The 20,916-nt window shown below is 47.7% G+C and overlaps 1 protein-coding gene across 1 annotated transcript in view; it reads right to left on the bottom strand.

The window, feature by feature from the left end:
• Window positions 1–20,916, bottom strand: part of sema5ba (sema domain, seven thrombospondin repeats (type 1 and type 1-like), transmembrane domain (TM) and short cytoplasmic domain, (semaphorin) 5Ba) — a 323,927-nt gene that overhangs the window by 89,218 nt on the left and 213,793 nt on the right. Inside the window, exons 8-9 of the mRNA XM_078227863.1 lie at window positions 19,123–19,336; window positions 17,586–17,871 (exon numbers count right to left, since the gene is read on the bottom strand). Of these exons, the coding sequence (XP_078083989.1) occupies window positions 17,586–17,871; window positions 19,123–19,336 (500 nt within the window). The remainder of the gene's footprint in view (window positions 1–17,585; window positions 17,872–19,122; window positions 19,337–20,916) is intronic.

The raw sequence follows: 20,916 nt of genomic DNA, 5'->3' as shown, positions 1-20,916 counted from the left end.
ACCCAAGTTCGATTCCAGCCTTAGGGTGAATGTCTCGTGTGAAGTTTGCATGTTCTCCCCGTGTCTGCGTGAGTTTCCTCTGGATGCTCCGGTTTCCTCCCACACTCCAAAGATGTGCGGATTAGGTGGATTGGCCATGCTAAATTGCCCCTTAGTGTCAGGGGGATTAGCAGGGTAAATGTGTGGGGTTAACTGAATAGGGCCCGGGTGGGATTGTGGTCGGTGCAGACTCGATGGGCCGAATGGCCTCCTTCTGCACTGTAGGGACTCTATGATTCTATGAACTGTGGACCTGCACGCTCAGATCCCTCTGCATGTTACATTTTGAACGATGACGAGGAGTAATTGCGTGCTGGACCACCACGAAGACCGCCTTTGATCGCCTTTGAGAAGGGTGCCATGGGATCTTTTACACCCACCCCTGAGAGGGCACGGGGGGGACTCGATTTAACTTCCCATCCTGAGGGCGCGGCAGAAGTAGAAGGAGAAGGAACAAAAAGAGAGAGAGTGGGAATTAAAAACATATCAATACACAGATTTCACTCACAGAACACACTTGTGCCATTCTAAAGTTAAAGTTAATTTAACAGTCACAAGTAGGCTTACATTAACACTGCAATGAAGTTACTGAGAAAATTCCCTAGTCGCCACACTCTGGCGCCTGTTCGGATACACTGAGGGAGAATTTAGCATGGCCAATGCACCCAACCAGCACACCTTTGGACTGTGGGAGGAAACCAGAGCACCCGGAGGAACCCACACAAATACAGGGAGAACAAAGGAGACTGCAAAGGGATGAGGGAGGCGTTGGCTAAAGTAGACTGGGAGCAAAAACTTGATGGTGGGACAATTGAGGAACAGCGGAGTACTTTCAAAGCAACCTTTCACATTGCTCAGCAAACTTATATATCAGTGATAAGGAAGGACTGTTGAAAAAGAGCTAATCAGCCATGAATATCTAAGGAAATAAAGGAGGGTATCACATTGAAAGAAAATGCATACAAAGTGGCAAAGGGAAGCTAGAAGATGGGAAATCTTTAAAGGTCAGCAGAAAGCCACGAAAAAAGCTGTGAAGAAAAGTAAGGTGTATTATGAGAGTAAACTCGCTCAGAATATAAAAACCGATAGCAAACGTTTCTACAAATGTATAAAATGAAAAAGAGTGGCTAAAGTAAACATTGGTCCTTTAGAGGATGAGAAGGGGATGTAATAACTGGAAATGAGAAAATGGCTGAGGCATTGAACAGGTATTTTGTGTCGGTCTTCACAGTGGAAGACACAAATAACATGCCAAAAATTGATGACAGGAAGGCTATGGCAGGTGAGGACTTAGAAACTATCATTATCACGAAAGAGGTAGTGTTGGGCAAGTTAATGGGGCTAAAGGTAGACAAGTCTCCTGGTCCTGATGGAATGCATCCCAGGGTACTAAGAAATGGCGGGAGAAATAGCAAATGCACTAGTGGTAATTTACCAAAATTCGCTGGACTCTGGGGTGGTTCCCGCAGATTGGAAAACAGCAAATGTGACACCACTGTTTAAAAAAGGAGGTAGACAAAAGGTGGGTGACTATAGGCCGGTTAGCTTAACTTCTGTAGTCGGGAAACTGCTTGAATCTATCATCAAGGGAGAAATAGTGAGACATCTGGATATAAATTGTCCCATTGGTAAGACGCAGCATGGGTTCATGAAGGACAGGTTATGTTTGACTAATTTGGTGGAATTCTTTGAGAACATTACATGTGCAGTGGACAATGGGGAACCTGTGGATGTGGTGTATCTGGATTTCCAGAAGGCATTTAATAAGGTGCCGCACCAAAGACTGCTACATAAGATAAAGGTGCACGGTGTTATGGGTAATGTATTAGCATGGATAGAGGATTGGTTAATTAACAGAAAGCAAAGAGTGGGAGTAAATGGGTGTTTTTCTGGTTGGCGATCAGTGACTAGTGGTGTGCCTCAGGGATCAGTGTTGGGACCACAATTGTTTACGATTTACATAGATGATTTGGGGTTGGGGACCAAGTGTAGTGTGTCAAAACTTGCAGATGACATTAAGATGAGTGGCAGAGCAAAGTGTGCAGAGGATGCTGAAAGTCTGCAAAGGGATATAGATAGTCTAAGTGAGTGGGCGAGGGTCTGGCAGATGGAGTACAATGTTGGTAAATGTGAGGTCATCCATTTTGGTAGGAATAACAGTAAAATGGACCATTATTCAACTGGTAAAAAAATTGCAGCATGCTGCTGTGCAGAGGGACCTGGGTGTCCTTGTGCAAGAATCACAAGGCGTTGGTTTGCAGGTGCAGCAGGTAATTAAGAAGGCAAATGGAATTTTGTCCTTCATTGTTAGAGGGATGGAGTTTAAAAACAGCGAGGTTATGTTGCAGTTGTATAAGGTGCTGGTGAGGCCACACCTGGAGTACTGTGTACAGTTTTGGTCTCCTTACTTGAGAAAGGATATACTGGCACTGGAGGGGGTGCAGAGTAGATTCACAAGATTGATTCCAGAGTTGAGAGGGTTGGCTTATGAGGAGAGACTGAGCAGACTGAGGCTATACTCATTGGAATTCAGAAGAATGAGGGGAGATATTATAGAAACATATAAGATTATGAAGGGAATAGATAAGATAGAAGCAGGGAAGTTATTTCCACTGGTGGATGAAACTAGAACTAGGGGGCATAGCCTCAAAATAAGGGGAAGCAGATTTAAGACTGAGTTGAGGAGGAACTTCTTCATCCAAAGGGTTGTGAATCTGTGGAATTCCCTGCCCAGTGAAGCAGTTGAGGCTACCTCATTGAATGTTTTTAAGGCAAGGATAGATAAAATTTTGAACAGTAAAGGAATTAAGGGTTATGGTGAGCGGGCGGGTAAATGGAGCTGAGTCCACAAAAAGATCAGCCATGATCTTATTGAATGGCGGAGCAGGCTCGAGGGGCCAGATGGCCTACTCCTGCTCCATGTTCTTATGCTCTTAACATGCAAACTCCACACAGACAGTGACCCAAGCCGGGAATCGAACCCGGGTCCCTGGCACTGTATGCTAGCAGTGCTAACCACTGTGCCACACATTCTGGAGTTGCTGCATCAGAATGCAGCCTTGGGTCAAGCAATGGGAGTTTATGGGTTGCAGCCGATGACAGCAAACAGCTCTAAGTGGGGCTACATGGTCTGTATCAGCTGTAAATCTGGAGCAAACTCAAACTGACATCTCCAATTAAATACAAGTCTCAAGTTACTGCTCGCTCATCTGTGCTAAATATTCCCAAGGAAAAAAAGAATATAATCAGCATTTAGCAGCAACTGGTTTGACATGGGGCTGAGTTGTATATCCAGGCCCTTCCACACAATACCCAAATGAATTCTGCCCTGCTTAAAAGATGGCTTCATTTGTTATCGAGTGACAAGAGCGATGTTATTACAGCAATCTGGCCCGCTGCCAACGGTTGCTTGCTTACATCCTAAATCTCCAGGAGCGAGGAAGAAAGGAACAAGCAACAGAGTAAAGAGAAACTGAAAACCCACCTGGCTTCAGACAACAACACCACTGACAATCGTGAGTAATTAGCATCCAGAATAAAGTCTTGCAAATCACACACAACGATGCAGATTTTCTTCCCTAGTCTGGCTCAATAGGGAATGATAGAATCCCTGCAGTTCAGAAGGAGGCCATTCGGCCCATCCAACCTGCACGGACAACAATCCCACCCAGGCCCTATCCCCGCAACCCCACATATTTACTCTGCTAATCCCCCCTGACATAAAGGGGGCAATTTAATATGGCCAATCCACCTAACCTGCACATCTTTGGACTGTGGGAGGAAACCGGAGCACTCGGAGGAATCCCACGCAGACACGGGGAAAACGTGCAAACTCCACAGAGTCACCCAATGCCGGATTTGAACCTGAAGCTGTGAGGCAGCAGTGCTAACCACTGTGCCACCCTGCTGCCCATGAGTAGGCTCATTAAGTAGGCACAATACCCAGTGTGACAGTTAGCCCCACAGAGCCCAGGTATAACCCCAGTAACATTTACAAAATATCTTTAATATAGCAGAGTTACAACCTTATAATAAGGGCTAGCCCTTTCACAGGAGAAGTCATGGGCTACATATTGGTGGTTGTGGGGGGGGGAAAGGAGGAGGAGCAGGAGTGGTTGGGGGGGAGGTGGGGGGTGGGGGGGGGGGGGGAGTTGGCTGCTCCTCAGCTGCATTCCATTCCAGGAGCAAACTCCGCTGGATGCCAACTCACTCTACGCCAGCCCGCCCACCCAACAGCCACGACGCGTGCGGCTACAGGTGGGCTACAGTGTCTGACAGTGGGGCATCTCGCCCCTCACTGGAGGGGGGGTGCTGGGGAGAGGGGACATCACACCCCCTCAGGAGATGCTGGCCAATCCGATTGGTTGGCAGCTCCAGCAATCCGGGCAACGCCAACATCTCGTTGGTGGGCGCTGCGACCAGTCCCAGGAAGGAGGCCCAGTGGGTCAATGAGCGAGGGGTGAGTCTGGCACATGGGGGTGGGGAGGGTTTGGCCTGCTTAGGGAGAGAGTTTGGGAAACGAGGGGGTGCGGAGAGGATTGAGCTTAAAGAGGAGAAGGAAGGCATTGCTGGGTGCAGGTTGAACCTACGCCGTGTTAGCTGGTCCCAGACCGGACTGTAAAGGGGGATTACAAGTGTTGTCACCACCCCTCAAATAGGGAGGTTACGTTAATCAGCCAGACCCTCATCCCAATCACTATCCAGTGACTCTGCTGTAAAGCCTATAAACAGGGAGGCTGTCTTGCAGCACAGTGGTGCAGTGGTTAGCACTGCTGCCTCACAATTCCAGGACCCCGGGTTTGATTCCCAGCTTGGGTCACTGTCTGTGTGGAGTTTGCACGTTCTCCCAGTGTCTGCGTGGGTTTCCTCCGGGTGCTCCGGTTTCCTCCCACAGTCCAAAGATGTGCGGGTTAGGTGGATTGGCCATGCTAAATTGCCCCTTAGTGTCCCATGATGCGTAGGTTAGAGGGATTAGCAGGGTAAATATGTGGAGTTACAGGGTTAGGGCCTAAGTGGGATTGTTGTCGTGCAGGCTCGATGGGCCGAATGGCCTCAGTCTGCACTGTAGGGATTCTCTGATTCATTATCATGGAATCTCTGCAGTGTGGAAGGAGACCATTCGGCCCATCAAGTCTGCACCGAATCTCTGACACGAATCTCTTACCCAGGCCCTCTCCCCTGCCCTGTCCTCACAACCTGCACAGCTTTGGACATAAGGGGCAATTTAGCACGGTCAATCCACCTAACCTGCACATCTTTGAATTGTGGGAGGAAACCGGAGCACCCGGAGGAAACCCACGCAGACACGGGGAGAACGTGTAGAGTCCGCACGGACAGTGACCCGAGGCCGGAATCGAACCCGGATCCTTGGCGCTGTGAGGCAGCAGTGCTAACCACTGTGCCACCGTGCTGCCCTGTATGAGGAAAGGATGAGAAGTGGGACCAATCGCCTTCATGGTCTCGATTCATAGCTCCCATATGAAGAACAATCTGAGACTATAAAGGGCGAAAGTGGAGGAAAATGTCTCTTGTGCTTCCAGTGAGTTATTGTGATCTGAGATTCACTGTGTGAAAAAGTCATTTTCTATCACTGTCAAAACAGAGTCGGATAAACATCTCAAAATTAAACAGAAATATGCAGCATTTCATAGAATCCCTAAGGTGCAGAATGAGGCCATTCGACCCTATTGGGTCTGCACCGACAACAATCCCACCCAGGCCCTATTCCCATAACCCCACATATTTACCCTGCTAATCCCCTGACACTAGGGTCAATTTAGCATGGCCAATCAACCTAACCCACACATCTTTGGACTGGAGGGAGGAAACCGGAGCACCCGGAGGAAACCCACGCAGACACGGGGAGAACGTGTAAACTCCACACAGACAGTGACCCGAGGTTGGAATTGAACCCAGGTCCCTGGCGCTGTGAGGCAGCAGTGCTAATTTTGGGGAAAGAGTGGGGAACGTGGAGTGAATAGGATTGTTAAAGGGCTGGCATAGACTCCAATGGGCTGAATAGTGTCCTTCTGAGCTGTCTGATTTTGTTGCAGGGAGCAAAAATGGAATGGTTGATAGAAAGCCATGTGGAGTTGTTTAACTTGTCTGCTCAGGGGAAGGAGAATGGAACGTCATCCCAGGTTGTGTTCAGCCGCAGAGATCCTTCACAGGAAATCTGAGCGTTTTTGTATACTTACGGAGGTTGACCTTTGCTCCTCACTTGCCCTCCACCTCCCACTTCCTGCCAATCTCAGAGCCAGGAACAGGGGGATGGGGGCGGGGCGGGGAGTGGGGGGGGAGCGGGGGAGCAAGGGAGAAAAGGTCAACTCTTAAATCTGCTAAATTCCATGTCTTTTTTTTTGACATCTGAGACTTTAAAATAAAGGCCAAATGTTTAAAACTAATGACAGGAGTTTGTTCAAATATGAAGCATTGGTTTGCTGCTGCCATTTACAGAAACAGCCGTGAATGATGAGCTGAAATAGAGGAAACGCTTCGCTCCTGATTAAATGTTGGCCGTGGCTGAGTGGGTTCCAATCTTGCCTTTAATTCAAAAGGTCATGAGTTCAAGTTTTTGTCTGTCCACTGTATTGGGTGGAGTGAGTAAGCTGGAGGACCTGGACATGGGGCTTGGTTTTCCACTCCTGCCAACGCAGTTGAAGGTCTATAAAGTCTAGTGGCCTCCCCCACCCCGCCCCGCCCGCCCTGCTGACTGGTACATTATTGGTGGCATCAGGTGGTCCGCACACCCTTCAGCCGATTGGGCCCCTTAAGTGGCCTGGACCTCACCCTGCCTCCCCCGGCTGTTATGTTGCCCGTGTTAAGGAGAGGTTCACACCAAGAGGTGAGCCCTGCAGCTTCAACAGTGCGGGCTGGTGTCGGGCAAGGAGGGGGAACCAGCTCCTTTGCGCTTCCCTGGGTCCCACCAGAGGCAGCCCTCCTCTGCAAGGTCTCCCCTCACAGCACCGCCCCCGCCCCCAGCCCGTTCCCCGCATCACCACTCAAATGGCTTCTCGAATCCATCCTCTCACACCTCCTCGCCAGGATCTGAAAGCACAGTCTTGGCAGAGCTCTGGACTAGCCTCAGGAGTCAGGACTCCTGTAGTCGCAGCCGTGGCCATCGCCCCAGCTCGTCGGACTGGGACCACAGAGACCCAATGGGCCAGCAGTTCTCAGCACAGTGGCACAGTGGTTAGCAATGCTGTCTCACAGCGCCAGGGACCCGGGTTCAATTCCAGCCTCGGGTCACTGTCTGTGTGGAGTTTGCACGTTCTCCCCGTGTCTGAGTGGGTTTCCTCCGGGTGCTCCGGTTCCCTCCCACACTCTGAAGGGGTGCAGGTTAGGTGGATCGGCCATGGTAAATGCACGTGGTAATGGGGATAGGGTGGAGGGGAGGGTCTGGGTGGGATGTTCTTTTGCAGAGTCGGTGTAGTCTTGATGGGCCGAATGGTCTCTTTCTAGAGCCATGAATGAAGCCCAATTCATCACTCAAACCAGCCTCCTATCCATTGACACTGTCTACACTTCCCGCTGCCTCGGGAAAGCAGCCAGCATAATTAAGGACCCCACACCCCCCAGACATTCTCTCTTCCACCTTCTTCTGTCAGGAAAAAGATACAAAAGTCTGAGGACACGTACCAACCGACTCAAAAACAGCTTCATCTCTGCTGCCGTCAGACTGTTGAATGGACCTACCTCGCATTAAGTTGATCTTTCTCTACACCCTAGCTATGACTGTAACACTACATTCTGAACTCTCTCCTTTCCTTCCCTATGAACGATATGCTTTGTCTGTATAGTGCACAAGAAACAATACTTTTCGCTGTATACCAATGAGGGCGGTATGGTGGCACAGTGATTAACACTGCTGCCTCACAGCACCAGAAATGCAGGTTCAATTCCGGCCTTGGGTCACTGTCTGTCTGGAGTCTGCACATTCTCCCCGTGTCTGCGTGGGTTTCCTCCGGGTGTTCCAGTTCCCTCCCACAGTCCAAAGATGTTCAGGTTAGGTTGATTGGCCATGCTAAATTGCCCTCAGTGTCAGGGGATCAGCAGGGTAAATATTTGGGGTTATGGGAATAGGGCCTGGGTGGGATTATGGTCAGTGCAGACTTGATGGGCCAAAGGGTGGTTGTAGAGAGTTGTTTTTCAAACTGGAAGCCTGTGACCAGCGGTGTGCCTCAGGGATCAGTGCTGGGCTCATAGTTATTTGTCAGTTATATTAATGATTTGGATGAGAATATAGGGGGCATGGTTAGTAAGTTTGCAGATGACACCAAGATTGGTGGCATAGTGGACAGTGAAGAAGGTTATCTCTGATTGCAACGGGATCTTGATCAATTGGGCCAGTGGGCTGATGAATGGCAAATGGAGTTTAATTTTGGCAAATGCGAGATGATGCATTTTGGTAGATTGAACCAGGGCAGGACTTACTCAGTTAATGGTAGGGCGTTGGGGAGAGTTACAGAACAAAGAGATTGAGGGGTACATGTTCATAGCTCCTTGAAAGCGGAGTCACAGGTGGACAGAGTGGTGAAGAAGGCATTCGGCATGCTTGGTTTCATCGGTCAGAACATTGAATACAGGAGTTGGGACGTCTTGTTGAAGTTGTACAAGACATTGGTAAGGCCACACTTGGAATACTGTGTGCAATTTTGGTCACCCTATTATAGAAAGGATATTATTAAACTAGAAAGAGTGCAGGAAAGATTTACTAGGATGCTACCGGGACTTGATGGATTGCGCTATAAAGAGAGGCTGAATAGACTGGGACTTTTTTCTCTGGAGCGTAGGAGGCTGAGGGGTGATCTTATAGAGCTCTATAAAATAATGAGGGGCACAGATCAGCTAGATAGTCAATATCTTTTCCCAAAGGTAGGGGAGTCTAAAACTAGAGGGCATAGGTTTAAGGTGAGAGGGGAGAGATACAAAAGTGTCCAGAGGGGCAATTTTTTCACACAGAGGGTGGTGAGTGTCTGGAATAAGCTGCCAGAGGTAGTAGTAGAGGCAAGTACAATTTTATCTTTTAAAAAGCATTTAGATAGTTACATGGGTACGATGGGTATAGAGGGATATGGGCCAAATGAGGGCAATTGGGATTAGCTTCGGGGTTTTAAAAAAAAAGGGCGGCATGGACAAGTTGGGCCGAAGGGCCTGATTCCATGCTGTAAACCTCTATGTCTCTATAAATGGCCTCCTTCTGCACTGTAGGGATTCGATGATTCTCTGATTCAATACATGTGACAATAATAAGTCAAATATATGGGATTGTATGGTTTTGCAAAGAGACTTGTAAAAGGTGGCTAAGTAAATGCAGCATCATTTACATCCCACTGCGACCTCTCTGCAGCAAGATTTATTTAACATCATTCATTCTCACAATGTGGATATCACTGACAAGGCCACTATTTATTGCTTGTTCCTTTAATCACCCTCTGAGGTACAACCTGCAAAGGACAGTTAGAGTGTGGAATCACCTGTAGGTTAAACCAGGGATCTCTCTAAGGGATATGAGCGAGACAGATGGATTTTTACAGTTTAATAAAACCCTTTATTATTCCAGATTTACTTAATTACCTAAATTTAAATTCCTGAGCTGCCGGGGCGCGATTTGAACTCATGTCTTGGGAATCATTAATCCAGATCTCTGGATTACTAGTCCAGTGGCATAGCACACTAGATAGACTGGGCGGCTCACATGAGGTTGGTCAGAGACTCTTTGAGGCTGGTAAAATATTCACATGACACAGATTGCGGGCTCTTACCTTATGTTTACTTCATTTTTTTGAAAACAAAAACAGCAACAATCCCTCGGAAAACATTGGGGACATCAGCAAGAGCTATTGAAGCAAACAGCCAAGGCAATTACTGGTTCCCTCACAAATGCATGTAATCCCTCGATCTCCACTCACAGCAGATTAGTCACAGGCTGAGATCTATCGGACTGTTTTTGGAAAAAGCGCTTGTGGTCTCTGTTGTTTTTCAAAGCCAAAGAGCCTCATTCACTGAGGCGAGTGAGATGCACAAACAAGGTCTTTCTGTTCGGAGGTCAGGCAAGGTGGGAGGAGGAGTTGGTGGGAGGAGACACGGAGATGAACTCTTCCTATTTGTGTTCCCGCGCACAGAATCTTGCCCCAGTTTTTTTACCTCAGCATGTAACAAATGCACTTTCTCGGTGCGATGGGGTAAATAATTTTTACTGATTGAATGCCAGAGTTTTCCACAATCTTCACATGACCAAAGTTCCATTTTTGCTGAAATGCCTGTGAATGGCAGGCTCTGCTGCAAGGTGGACCTTCCTGCTCAGAGAGCTTCACAGCACAGAATGAGTCCATTCAGCCCATCAACTCTATGTCAGGTCAATGCAATAGCAATCCAGGCCTCATGCTACTGAAAGCCTGTCTCCCCAAGCCTCTTAATAAATTCCAAACTAATTCCACTCTCCCACATTCTTCCCATTGCTCTGTATCAATCCCAAACTAATCCCACTCTTCCAATCACTCTGTATCAATCCCAAACTAATTCCACTCTCCCACACTCTTCCCATTGCTCTATATCAATCCCAAACTAATCCCACTCTCCCACACTCTTCCAATCGCTCTGAATCAATCCCAAACTAATTCCACTCTCCCACACTCTTCCCATTGCTCTGTATCAATCCCAAACTAATCCCACTCTTCCAATCACTCTGTATCAATCCCAAACTAATTCCACTCTCCCACACTCTTCCCATTGCTCTGTATCAATCCCAAACTAATCCCACTCTCCCACACTCTTCCAATCGCTCTGAATCAATCCCAAACTAATTCCACTCTCCCACACTCTTCCCATTGCTCTGTATCAATCCCAAACGAATCCCACTCTTCCAATCACTCTGTATCAATCCCAAACTAATTCCACTCTCCCACACTCTTCCCATTGCTCTGTATCAATCCCAAACTAATCCCACTCTCCCACACTCTTCCAATCGCTCTGAATCAATCCCAAACTAATCCTACTCTCCCACACTCTTCCAATCGCTCTGAATCAATCCCAAACGAATCCAACTCTCCCACACTCTTCCAATCACTCTGTATCAATCCCAAACTAATTTCACTCTCCCACACTCTTCCAATCACTCTGTATCAATCCTAAACTAATCCCAGTCTCCCACATTATTCCAATCACTCTGCATCAATCCCAAACTAATCACAGCCTCCCACACTCTTCCCATTGCTCTGCATCAATCCCAAACTAATCCCACCCTCCCACACTCTTCCCATTGCTCTGCATCAATCCCAAATTAATCCCACTCTCCCACACTCTTCCCACCGCTTTGTATCAATCCTAAACTAATCCCACTCTCCCACATTCTTCCCATTGCTCTGTATCAATCCCAAACTAATCCCATTCTCCCACACTCTTCCCATTGCTCTGTATCAATCCCAAACTAATCCCTTTTGCTTTAAAGCTTTATTCAAACTGGAAGAAGACTAAGATCCGAATGAAGAATGAAACTTCTCAGATGAGTCAGTTGAAACCAGCGGAAAGTAGGACCAATTGGAAAGCTTTTTCAAGGAGTCCACACTAACGCAATGGGCCAAATGGCCTCCTTCCATGCTGTTTAACATGATGATTCTATGGATGTTCCTAAAGCCATACTCTACTGGCTGAGATCTCACAGTAAGAAGTCTAACAACACCAGGTTAAAGTCCAACAGCTTTATTTGGTAGCAAAAGCCACTAGCTTTCGGAACAGGCTGTCCCTTTGTCAGGCCACCCACCTGACGAAGGGACAGCCTGTTCCGAAAGCTAGTGGCTTTTGCTACCAAATAAACCTGTTGGACTTTAACTTGGTGTTGTTAGACTTCTTACTGTGTTTACCCCAGTCCAGCGCCGGCATCTCCACATCATGACCACCATCAAGATCTCACACACAGTGGGTGACTGAAAGATCTCAGGTGGTGCTGCCTGAGATCTCCTGCTCTTGGGCTTTATTGGAATTAGAATTGAGCCCCATCATTTTCTCATACATCATTCAACCCTCAAGCCATATTGCTGTAGTTCTGGAGTCACCTGTAAGCCTGTATTGACAGGGTGAATGTGGAAGAACCTCTACCGCACCATGTAAGTGTCGTACAAGAGTCTGGCAAATATAGGGTTAATGTGGGATTGAGTACAGTCCTGTCCACACAGTGATGTAAGGGAGCCCACAGTCCTTACCCGGGGTCAGCTTAGTGTTGGACAGACACATGTGTACCAGCCAGCATGGAGACAGCTCCTAGTTTGTATCCTTGACTGTATATTTGTAAATAGTTCTAAGAGTCAGTAAAGATTTACAGTTAACCTACGGGCAATTACAAAGAACTTTATCCGACAGCAGCAAGGGTGGCAGATTTCCTTCCTTAAACGACATGAGTGAACCAGACGTGGTTTTACAACAATTCAGTAATTATATCATCACCTTCACTGATTCTTAATTACAGAGTTTATTTAATCAATTGAATTTAAATTCCCATCAAACGCTCTGATGGGATTTGAACTCACATCTCCAGATTGTTAGGCTGTCCATCTGTATTGCTAAGCCTGTAACATAACCACTACACTACCATAACCCCACTGCAGTGCCAACTTCTAAATCTTTCCATTACTGGAAACAACTGACTTCCATCAACTCGGAACGATGCTTCTATAATTGCGAACACTCGGATCGTACCTCTCCTTAATCTCAACTGCTTGGTCAAAAGTAGACGGAGATTGAGGTGTCTGAGGAAGGAAACTCCAGTCTGAGAGTTGTTTTTAACCAAAACCAGCAGCGGACAACGGGAGTTTAACATTTCAAAGGAAAACAGACAAGGTTATCACATTTATTTTGCTAAACAGAAAAACATTCGAATCTCTATCCTGAAGCCTCACATCTGTGTCCCAGCCAGGGGAAAGAAATGAATGGTATTTGGGGGTCAAAAATGCTCTGTTTCTTGGCAGCCTCCATCCGCATGGAATTCAGTCCCAGCAGAACACAAACTCGGAGCAGAGCTACTATTTCCAGACGCTATCTGACACATGCCTATATTCAACGGAAAATGCGTCAGTAGAGAGAAAAGGCTCCATCATGTAATATTCCCTCGCCAGTTAATGGGCCCTCACAATCATGTGGGGAATGTTTTTTTAGGTTACGGAAGTACAGTCATGTTTGACCCGTGCAGCCAGGGACCCGGGTTCAATTCCAGCCTCAAGTCACTGTCTGTGTGGGTTTCCTCCGGGTGCTCTGGTTTCCTCCCGCAGTCCAAAGATGTGCGGGTTAGGTTGATTGGCCATGCCAAATTGACCCTAGTGTCAGGAGCACTAGATAGAAAGAAAGATAGAAAGATAGAAACCCTACAGTGCAGAAGGAGGCCATTCGGCCCATCGAGTCTGCACCGGCCACAATCCCACCCAGGCCCTACCCCCACATATTTACCCCACTAATCCCTCTAACCTATGCATCCCAGGACTCTAAGGGGCAATTTTTAACCTGGCCAATCAACCTAACCCGCACATCTTTGGACTGTGGGAGGAAACCGGAGCACCCGGAGGAAACCCACGCAGACACGAGGAGAATGTGCAAACTCCACACAGACAGTGACCCGAGCCAGGAATCGAACCCGGGACCCTGGGGCTGTGAAGCAGCAGTGCTAACCACTGTGCTACCGTGCCGCCGCTACCGCTAGTATTTACCACTAGCAGGGTAAATACATGGGGTTATAGGGATAGGGCCTGGGTAGGATTGTGGTCGGTGCAGACTCGATGGACCAATAGCCTCCTTCTGCACTGTAGGGGGTTCTACGGTTATGGTGGCACCATTCACAAGAAGGAGTATTTTTATTTTTATTTATTCTTTCCTGGGATGCGAGTGTCACTGCACAGAAACATAGAAACATAGAAAATAGAAGCAGGAGTAGGCCATTCGGCCCTTCGAGCCTGTTCTATCATTCATTATGATCATGGCTGATCATCAAATTCAATATCCTGATCCCCCCTTCCCCCCATATCCCTTGATCCCTTTAGTCCCAAGAGTTATATCTAATTTCTTGAAATCACACAATGTTTTTTCTTGCCAATTTGTATGCTTCTTCCTTGGATCTGATACTACCTCTAATTTCCCTTATAAGCCATGATTTGGCCACAATTCCCATACCACTCTTGCGCCAAACAGGAATAAACAATTTATGGAGTTCCCCTATTCATTCTTTAAATGCCCTGCGATTGCCTGTCGACTGTCTTTCCTTTCAGTAATGTTTCCCAGTCCATCGTGGCCAATTCACACCTTATACCATCACATTTACCTTTATTGAAATTCAGGACCCTGGTCTCAGAATCAACTACATCACTATCCACCTTGACAAAGCATTCAACCATATTATGGTCACTCGTCCCCTAGGGTTCTCTCACAACTAGATTGCCAACTAATCCTTTTTCAAAGAACTATTTCCTCGGGTGGATGGAGCTATTACAAGGGGGCATAACTATAGGGTTCGTGGTGGGAGATACAGGACGGATATCAGAGGTAGGTTCTTTACGCAGAGAGTGGTTGGGGTGTGGAATGGACTGCCTGCAGTGATAGTGGAGTCAGACACTTTAGAAACATTTAAGCGGTTATTGGATAGGCACATGGAGCACACCAGGATGATAGGGAGTGGGATAGCTTGATCTTGGTTTCAGATAAAGCTCGGCACAACATCGTGGGCCGAAGGGCCTGTTCTGTGCTGTACTGTTCTATGTTCTATGTTAACAAAGAAAATTACAGTACAGGAACAGGCCCTTCAGCCCTCCAAGCCTGCACCGACCATGCTGCCCGACTAAACTAAAACCCCCTACCCTTCCGGGGACCATATCCCTCTATTCCTATCCTATTCATGTATTTGTCAAGACGCCCCTTAAAAGTCACTACCGTATCCGCTTCCACTACCTCCTCCGGCAACGAGTTCCAGGCAGCTACTACTCTCTGTGTAAAAAATCTGCCTCGTACATCTCCTTTAAACCTTGCTTCTCGCACCTTAAACCTGTGCCCCCGAGTAATTGACTCTTCCACCCTGGGAAAATCATGGCACATTCCATTCCATTCCATAGCACATTCTCATTTATTGCCCATCTCTAATTGCCCTTGAACTGAGTGGCTTGCCAGGCCATTTCAGAGGGCAGTTAAGAGTCAACCACATTGCTGTGAGTCTGGAGTCACATGTAGACCAGGTAAAAATGGCAGATTTCCTTCTCTAAAGGGACATTAGTGAGCCAGATGTGTTTTTGACAATAGTTGAAGATAGTTTCACGGTCACCATCACTTTCAACAATGTTAGGGCGAGTGTCTATTATAGAATCATAGAATCCCTACAGTGCAGAATGAGGCCATTCAGCCCATCGGTTCTGCACCGACAACAATCCCACCCAGGCCCTATTCCCATAACCCCACCGATCATGAGTGTGGATTTTGAAAATTTATAATGGAGACACTAATGCACAGATTTTCACAATACATAAATCTTCAAACATGGCAGGACAAGTTTGGAAGGCTGTTACAAAAAGCATCCTGGGATTTACAGAGTCACAGAGTCATTTACAGCACAGAAGGAGGCCATTCAGCCCACTGGATGCATACTGGCTTCTCTGTGGAGCAATCCAGCCAGTCCCATTCATCATCACTATGCCCATCACCTTCAAGTGTAATACTTTCAGGTGCCTATCCAATTCCTTTTCAAAATCATTGACTGCCTCTGATTCCATCACCCGTGTACGTAATGAGTTCCAAGTCATTAATGCTATGAATGTATTTACAGAGGTAAAGTGCAGAAGAACCACCAAGTGGGCTTCTTAATTTAAGCACTGGGAAACACTTTATTACAGGTGTGCACTGACCCACAGTTAGGACCTAGACTAGGATGGACTGGACCTAGCAGGGATGTACTTCTGAGGCTGTATAAGGCTCTGGTCAGATCCCATTCGGAGTATTGTGAGCAGTTCTGTGCCCCATATCTAAGGAAGGATGTGCTGGCCTTTAAAAGGGTCCAGAGAAGGTTCACAAGAATGATCCCTGGAATGAAGAGCTTGTCGTATGAGGAACGGTTGAGGACTCTGGGTCTGTACTCGTTGGAGTTTAGAAGGATGGGGGGGGATCTTATTGAAACTTATAGGATACTGCGAGGCCTGGATAGAGTGGACGTGGAAAGGATGTTTCCACTAGTAGGAAAAACTAGAACCAGAAGGCACAACCTCAGGCTAAAGGGACGATCCTTTAAAACAGAGATGAGGAGGAATTTCTTCAGCCTGAGAGTGGTGAATCTGTGGAACTCTTTGCTGCAGAAGGCTGTGGAGGTCGGGTCATTAAGCGTCTTTAAGGCAGAGATAGATAGGTTCTTTATTAATAAGGGGATCAGGGGTTATGGGGAAAAGGCAGGAGAATGGGGATGAGAAAAATATCAACCATGATTGAATGGCGGAGCAGACTCGATGGGCCAAGTGGCCTAATTCTGCTCCTTTGTCTTATGGTCTTATGGTTTGCTAAACCAGGGTCCACCCTGGGCAGAGCTAGCCACACCTCAGGGGACATATGACCTGCACCCTTAAAGGGACAGTATGCACCCCAAACCCGCAGCATGCATAGATAAACACCTAACACTTGCTGCGTTAAAAAAACATTCTCCCTCACACAGTCCCGCCCACTCCCACCCCATCCCCGGCATCACTGGGTAATTGAGAGAAGAATAAGAAGGGGGAGCAGAATTGATTTTGAACACAGTGAGTGTTCTGATCTGTAACTGACTGCTTGAAGGAATAGTGAGACAGTAACTATCGGAAGGGAATTGGATAAATACTTGGAGAAAAATTTGCAGGGCTCTAGGGAAAGAATAGGAGATTCATAAAGTCATAGAGGTTTACAGCATGGAAACAGGCCCTTCGGCCCAACTTGTCCATGCCCCCCTTTTTATTTTGAAACCCCGAAGCTAATCCCAATTGCCCGCATTTGGCCCATATCCCTCTATACCCATCGTACCCATGTAACTATCTAAATGCTTTTTAAAAGATAAAATTGTACCCGCCTCTACTACTACCTCTGGCAGCTTATTCCAGACACTCACCACCCTCTGTGTGAAAAAATTGCCCCTCTGGACACTTTTGTATCTCTCCCCTCTCATCCTAAACCTATGCCCTCTAGTTTTAGACTCCCCTACCTTTGGGAAAAGATATTGACTATCTACCTTGTCTATGCCCCTCTATGGATATGGGCCAAATGCAGGCAATTGGGATTAGCTTCGGGGTTTTAAAATAAAAAGGGCAGCATGGACAAGTTGGGCTGAAGGGCCTGTTTCCATGCTGTAAACCTCTTTGACTCTTAACTGCTCTCAGGCGACGAGGGATGGGCAACAAATGTTGGCCAGCCAGCGATGCCCACGTCCCATAAATGAATAAAAATAAAGTGGCACAGAGCAAACCCACCCAGTGTGTGTCACCTGAAAGTCACACCTACACTCTACTCCCTGGTGTGTGCAAAGACATGGGAGATTGACGTGTAACACGGATTCAACATGCACTTACACGTTTGTTGTAAAGATGCCGTAGATCAGGTCCTGCTCGGGGAGATAGAAGGTACTCTGCAGCTCGTTGTAGTAGAAGGGGATTTCCCCCGAGCGCGAGCAGTTGAGCCGGGCTTTCATGAAGGTCGTCCACGTGTCCTCCAGCAGAAAGCGGCCGCCAATATCGCTCTTGCACACCCTCCCGACGCGGGAGTAGACGGTTTTGCCGCAGTCGTGCTCCACGGCGTTCTCACGGAAGAAGAAGTAGATGAACAGGCCGATGTCGTAGGCCGAGATGAAGTTTGGTTCTGGAAAGGAAGGAAAAGGCAGCAAGATGTGTGAAGGAAGGAAGGTGGCCAGGTAGCCCACCCTAACCTGGGGCCTCCATTGTACCTCTCCAAATGTTAGAATTCCAATAGTACAACTCTACTGTGTTCTTGGGCCCAGGCATCAGCTTTGCAATACGAGGCTTGGGACGGAGACATTTTTCTGGATAAAACAGCTCCAAACTTGGCAAAGATCCAACACTTCAATTGAGGACTAATTGACCTCAATCGACTTCAGGGGTTGAATTGTAAAGACTCTGGATTCCACTCCCCCCACCTCCCGCTCCTCCACCACCCCCCCCCCCCCGCCCCCACCAACTCCTCCACCCTCCCACCCAACCCCAGCTAAATAGTTGGGGAATGTCCGTGAAAGTGAACACTGGATGGGATGCCCCGCAGCCATTTAATGGACAATTGGCCCTCACAGACTGGAGGTGGGAATTCTGCCCTTCAGGATCTGAATGTCCCACCTCAGCTGGCCAATTAGAGGCCGGCTGCTCTGCGGCACCTCAAGACAGATGTGTGCGTCGATTTGGGTCAACATCTGGGGGGGGGGGGGGGGGGGGGTCGGGGAGGGTGGGGTGGTCTCGCCCCAGCTGCAATAATGGCAGGGTCCAGTGAAGGGGTGGTAGGTGGAGGCAAGGGGGTGGGGGCAGCTTTGAGAGGCATTGGAGATAGAGCAACCTCGGGGGTTACACCTAAGGGGTAGCCCTCCAATTGGCCCTTTAAGGTAAGGACACCTACTGCCTGTCACCAGCTGGCGCAGGGAAACATGCCGAGCTTCCCGTTTGGTGCGGATCCCTCCAGCTGTTGGTTAAATCCTGAAGGCAGTGGGGTGGGGCCCTCTAAGTGGGCATTAATTGATACGGGCACCAGGCATGGTGGGTACCAGACAGCCCTGAGACAGCTGAGGGCACAGCTAAAAACTGAGGATGGTCAGAATTGCTGGAACACAGAGACCTGGGAGGGATGTGTGGCTGGAGGAGGCTATAGAGATAGGGAAGGACGAGGAGCATGGAGGAAGTTGAAAACAAGGGTGAGAATTTAAAAATTGATGCATTCCCGGCCAAGGAAGCAATGATGCCATCGGACACTGGTCTATCCAACACAGGACAGCCATGGTAATCCAATGCACAACTGACCTAACTTAAAATAAGATGAATCCTATCCCACCAAGGTGAGTTTAAGTGTTGCTCCCGCCCCCACGCATCAAGTTAACCATTTGCCAGTTACCATTAAGCCATTTGGAGTTGTACTGAGCAGTTCGGAGTGGAGGTCCATTTCCCAAACTTCGATAGATCGCAGGGTCACGTCCCGAGAAGTCTATCACAGTGGCCGCGTACAGCTCTCCCCGTGAGGTAATCACAGCCGTGGAATTGTGTCTCGGGTCGTAGGGGCATCTGGCCACACCATTAATCTTGTCCAGCACTCGGCTCAGGTTCCCAAGCTGGAGGAGAGAAACACACACGCAACAACCTCAGACATCTCGTAGGTTACTTTTTAACCACTGCCTTTCCTCATTGGCTGTCAGACATAAGGAAGTGCGATATCTCTTACCGCAAAATTGTACCCGCCTCTCCTACATCCAGACTCAAAACATTGGCTCTATTCTCTCTCCACAGATGCTGTCAGACCTGCTGAGTTTCTCCAGCATTTTCTGCTTTTATTTCAGATTCCAGCATCTGTAGTATTTTGTCTTTATCTCTGAGAATTCAGCGTGCCTCCAATCCAGCTTCCTCCCGTGACCCTCATTTCCATTACCCAACCATCGGTGGCCGTGCCTAAGCATTAGAATTCTCTCTATAAACCTCCGCAATGATCTACCATTCTCTCTTCCTTTTAAGATGCTGCTTAAAACTTTTCCTTTGATCAAGCTTTTGCCTCTCCCAGTTGTTATTTGGTTCAATGTCAAATGCTGTTAGATAACACACCTGCAAAGTGCTTTGCAACATCTCAGCACATTGTAAGCCACTACCTCCTGTTTTTCTATCAGATTTTCACATTCCTCCTTTCACTCTTTCAGGCAGAAAGCACCTGATAACATTCCAGCTCACTCAACTTTATCAGAGTTGGTGGTGACACGCAATGGTCTCGCAACAGGAAGCAATGGCAGATTTCTAATGAGCGCACCTTCCAAATTAAATCACGATTAATGACTAGCTGTGCTGTACCAGGGAACTGAGGGTAGGGAGGTCACACTCAAGGACAAGAGCAGAATGAGAGTCCTTCAACCAGGCTGCTTTACAAGAAAGGCTTGCATTTTGATAGCGACCCTTTTTCTCATATTCTTTCACGGGATGTGGGCATTGTTGGCAAGGCCAGCGTGAGTAGCCCATTCCCTAATTGCCACTGAACTGAATGGCTTGTTGGGCCATATCAGAGGGCAGTTGAAAATCAACCACATTGCTGTGGCTCTGGAGTCACATGCAGGCCAGACCAGGTAAGGACGGTAGATTTCCTTCCCGAAAGGACATTAGTGAACCAGATGGGTTTTTCCGACAGTCGACAATGGTTTCATGGTCATCAGTAGATTCTTAATTCATAAATTACATAAATTTATTTATTGAATTCAAATTCCACCATCGGTCACGGCAGGATTCGAATCCAGGTCCCCAGAACATTGGCTGAGTTTCTAGATAACAGTCTGGCAATAATACCAGTTGGCCATCATCTCCTCAAGACAACGACAAGGGTTTCATGATCATCATTAGACTTTTAATTCAGGTTTTTACTAAATTCAATTTCCACCATCTGCCATGGTGGGATTCGTACGCGGGTCCCCAGAGATTACCCCCGGTGGCTGGATTACTTGTCCACTGACCACCATACCACAGCCTCCCCCTTGACACCTAATGTTGTCTCACGGCATTTCACCGACGCTTTGAAGTACCGTCTCTGTCTCAATGTAGGAAACAAGGTGGCCAATGCAAAGCATCACAAAATGAAATGAGAAATGTTTAAAAGTCACCCCTTTGACAACGCTTTTGGTTTTCTGCCCAAACGTCTCCTTCTGTGGCTCTGGGTGAA

This window comes from Mustelus asterias, chromosome 14 (assembly GCF_964213995.1).
Source record: "Mustelus asterias chromosome 14, sMusAst1.hap1.1, whole genome shotgun sequence".
In the NCBI taxonomy this organism is placed as follows: domain Eukaryota; kingdom Metazoa; phylum Chordata; class Chondrichthyes; order Carcharhiniformes; family Triakidae; genus Mustelus; species Mustelus asterias.
Note: the sequence above shows the minus strand (reverse complement) of the source record. Positions and strands in the feature narration are given on the sequence as shown.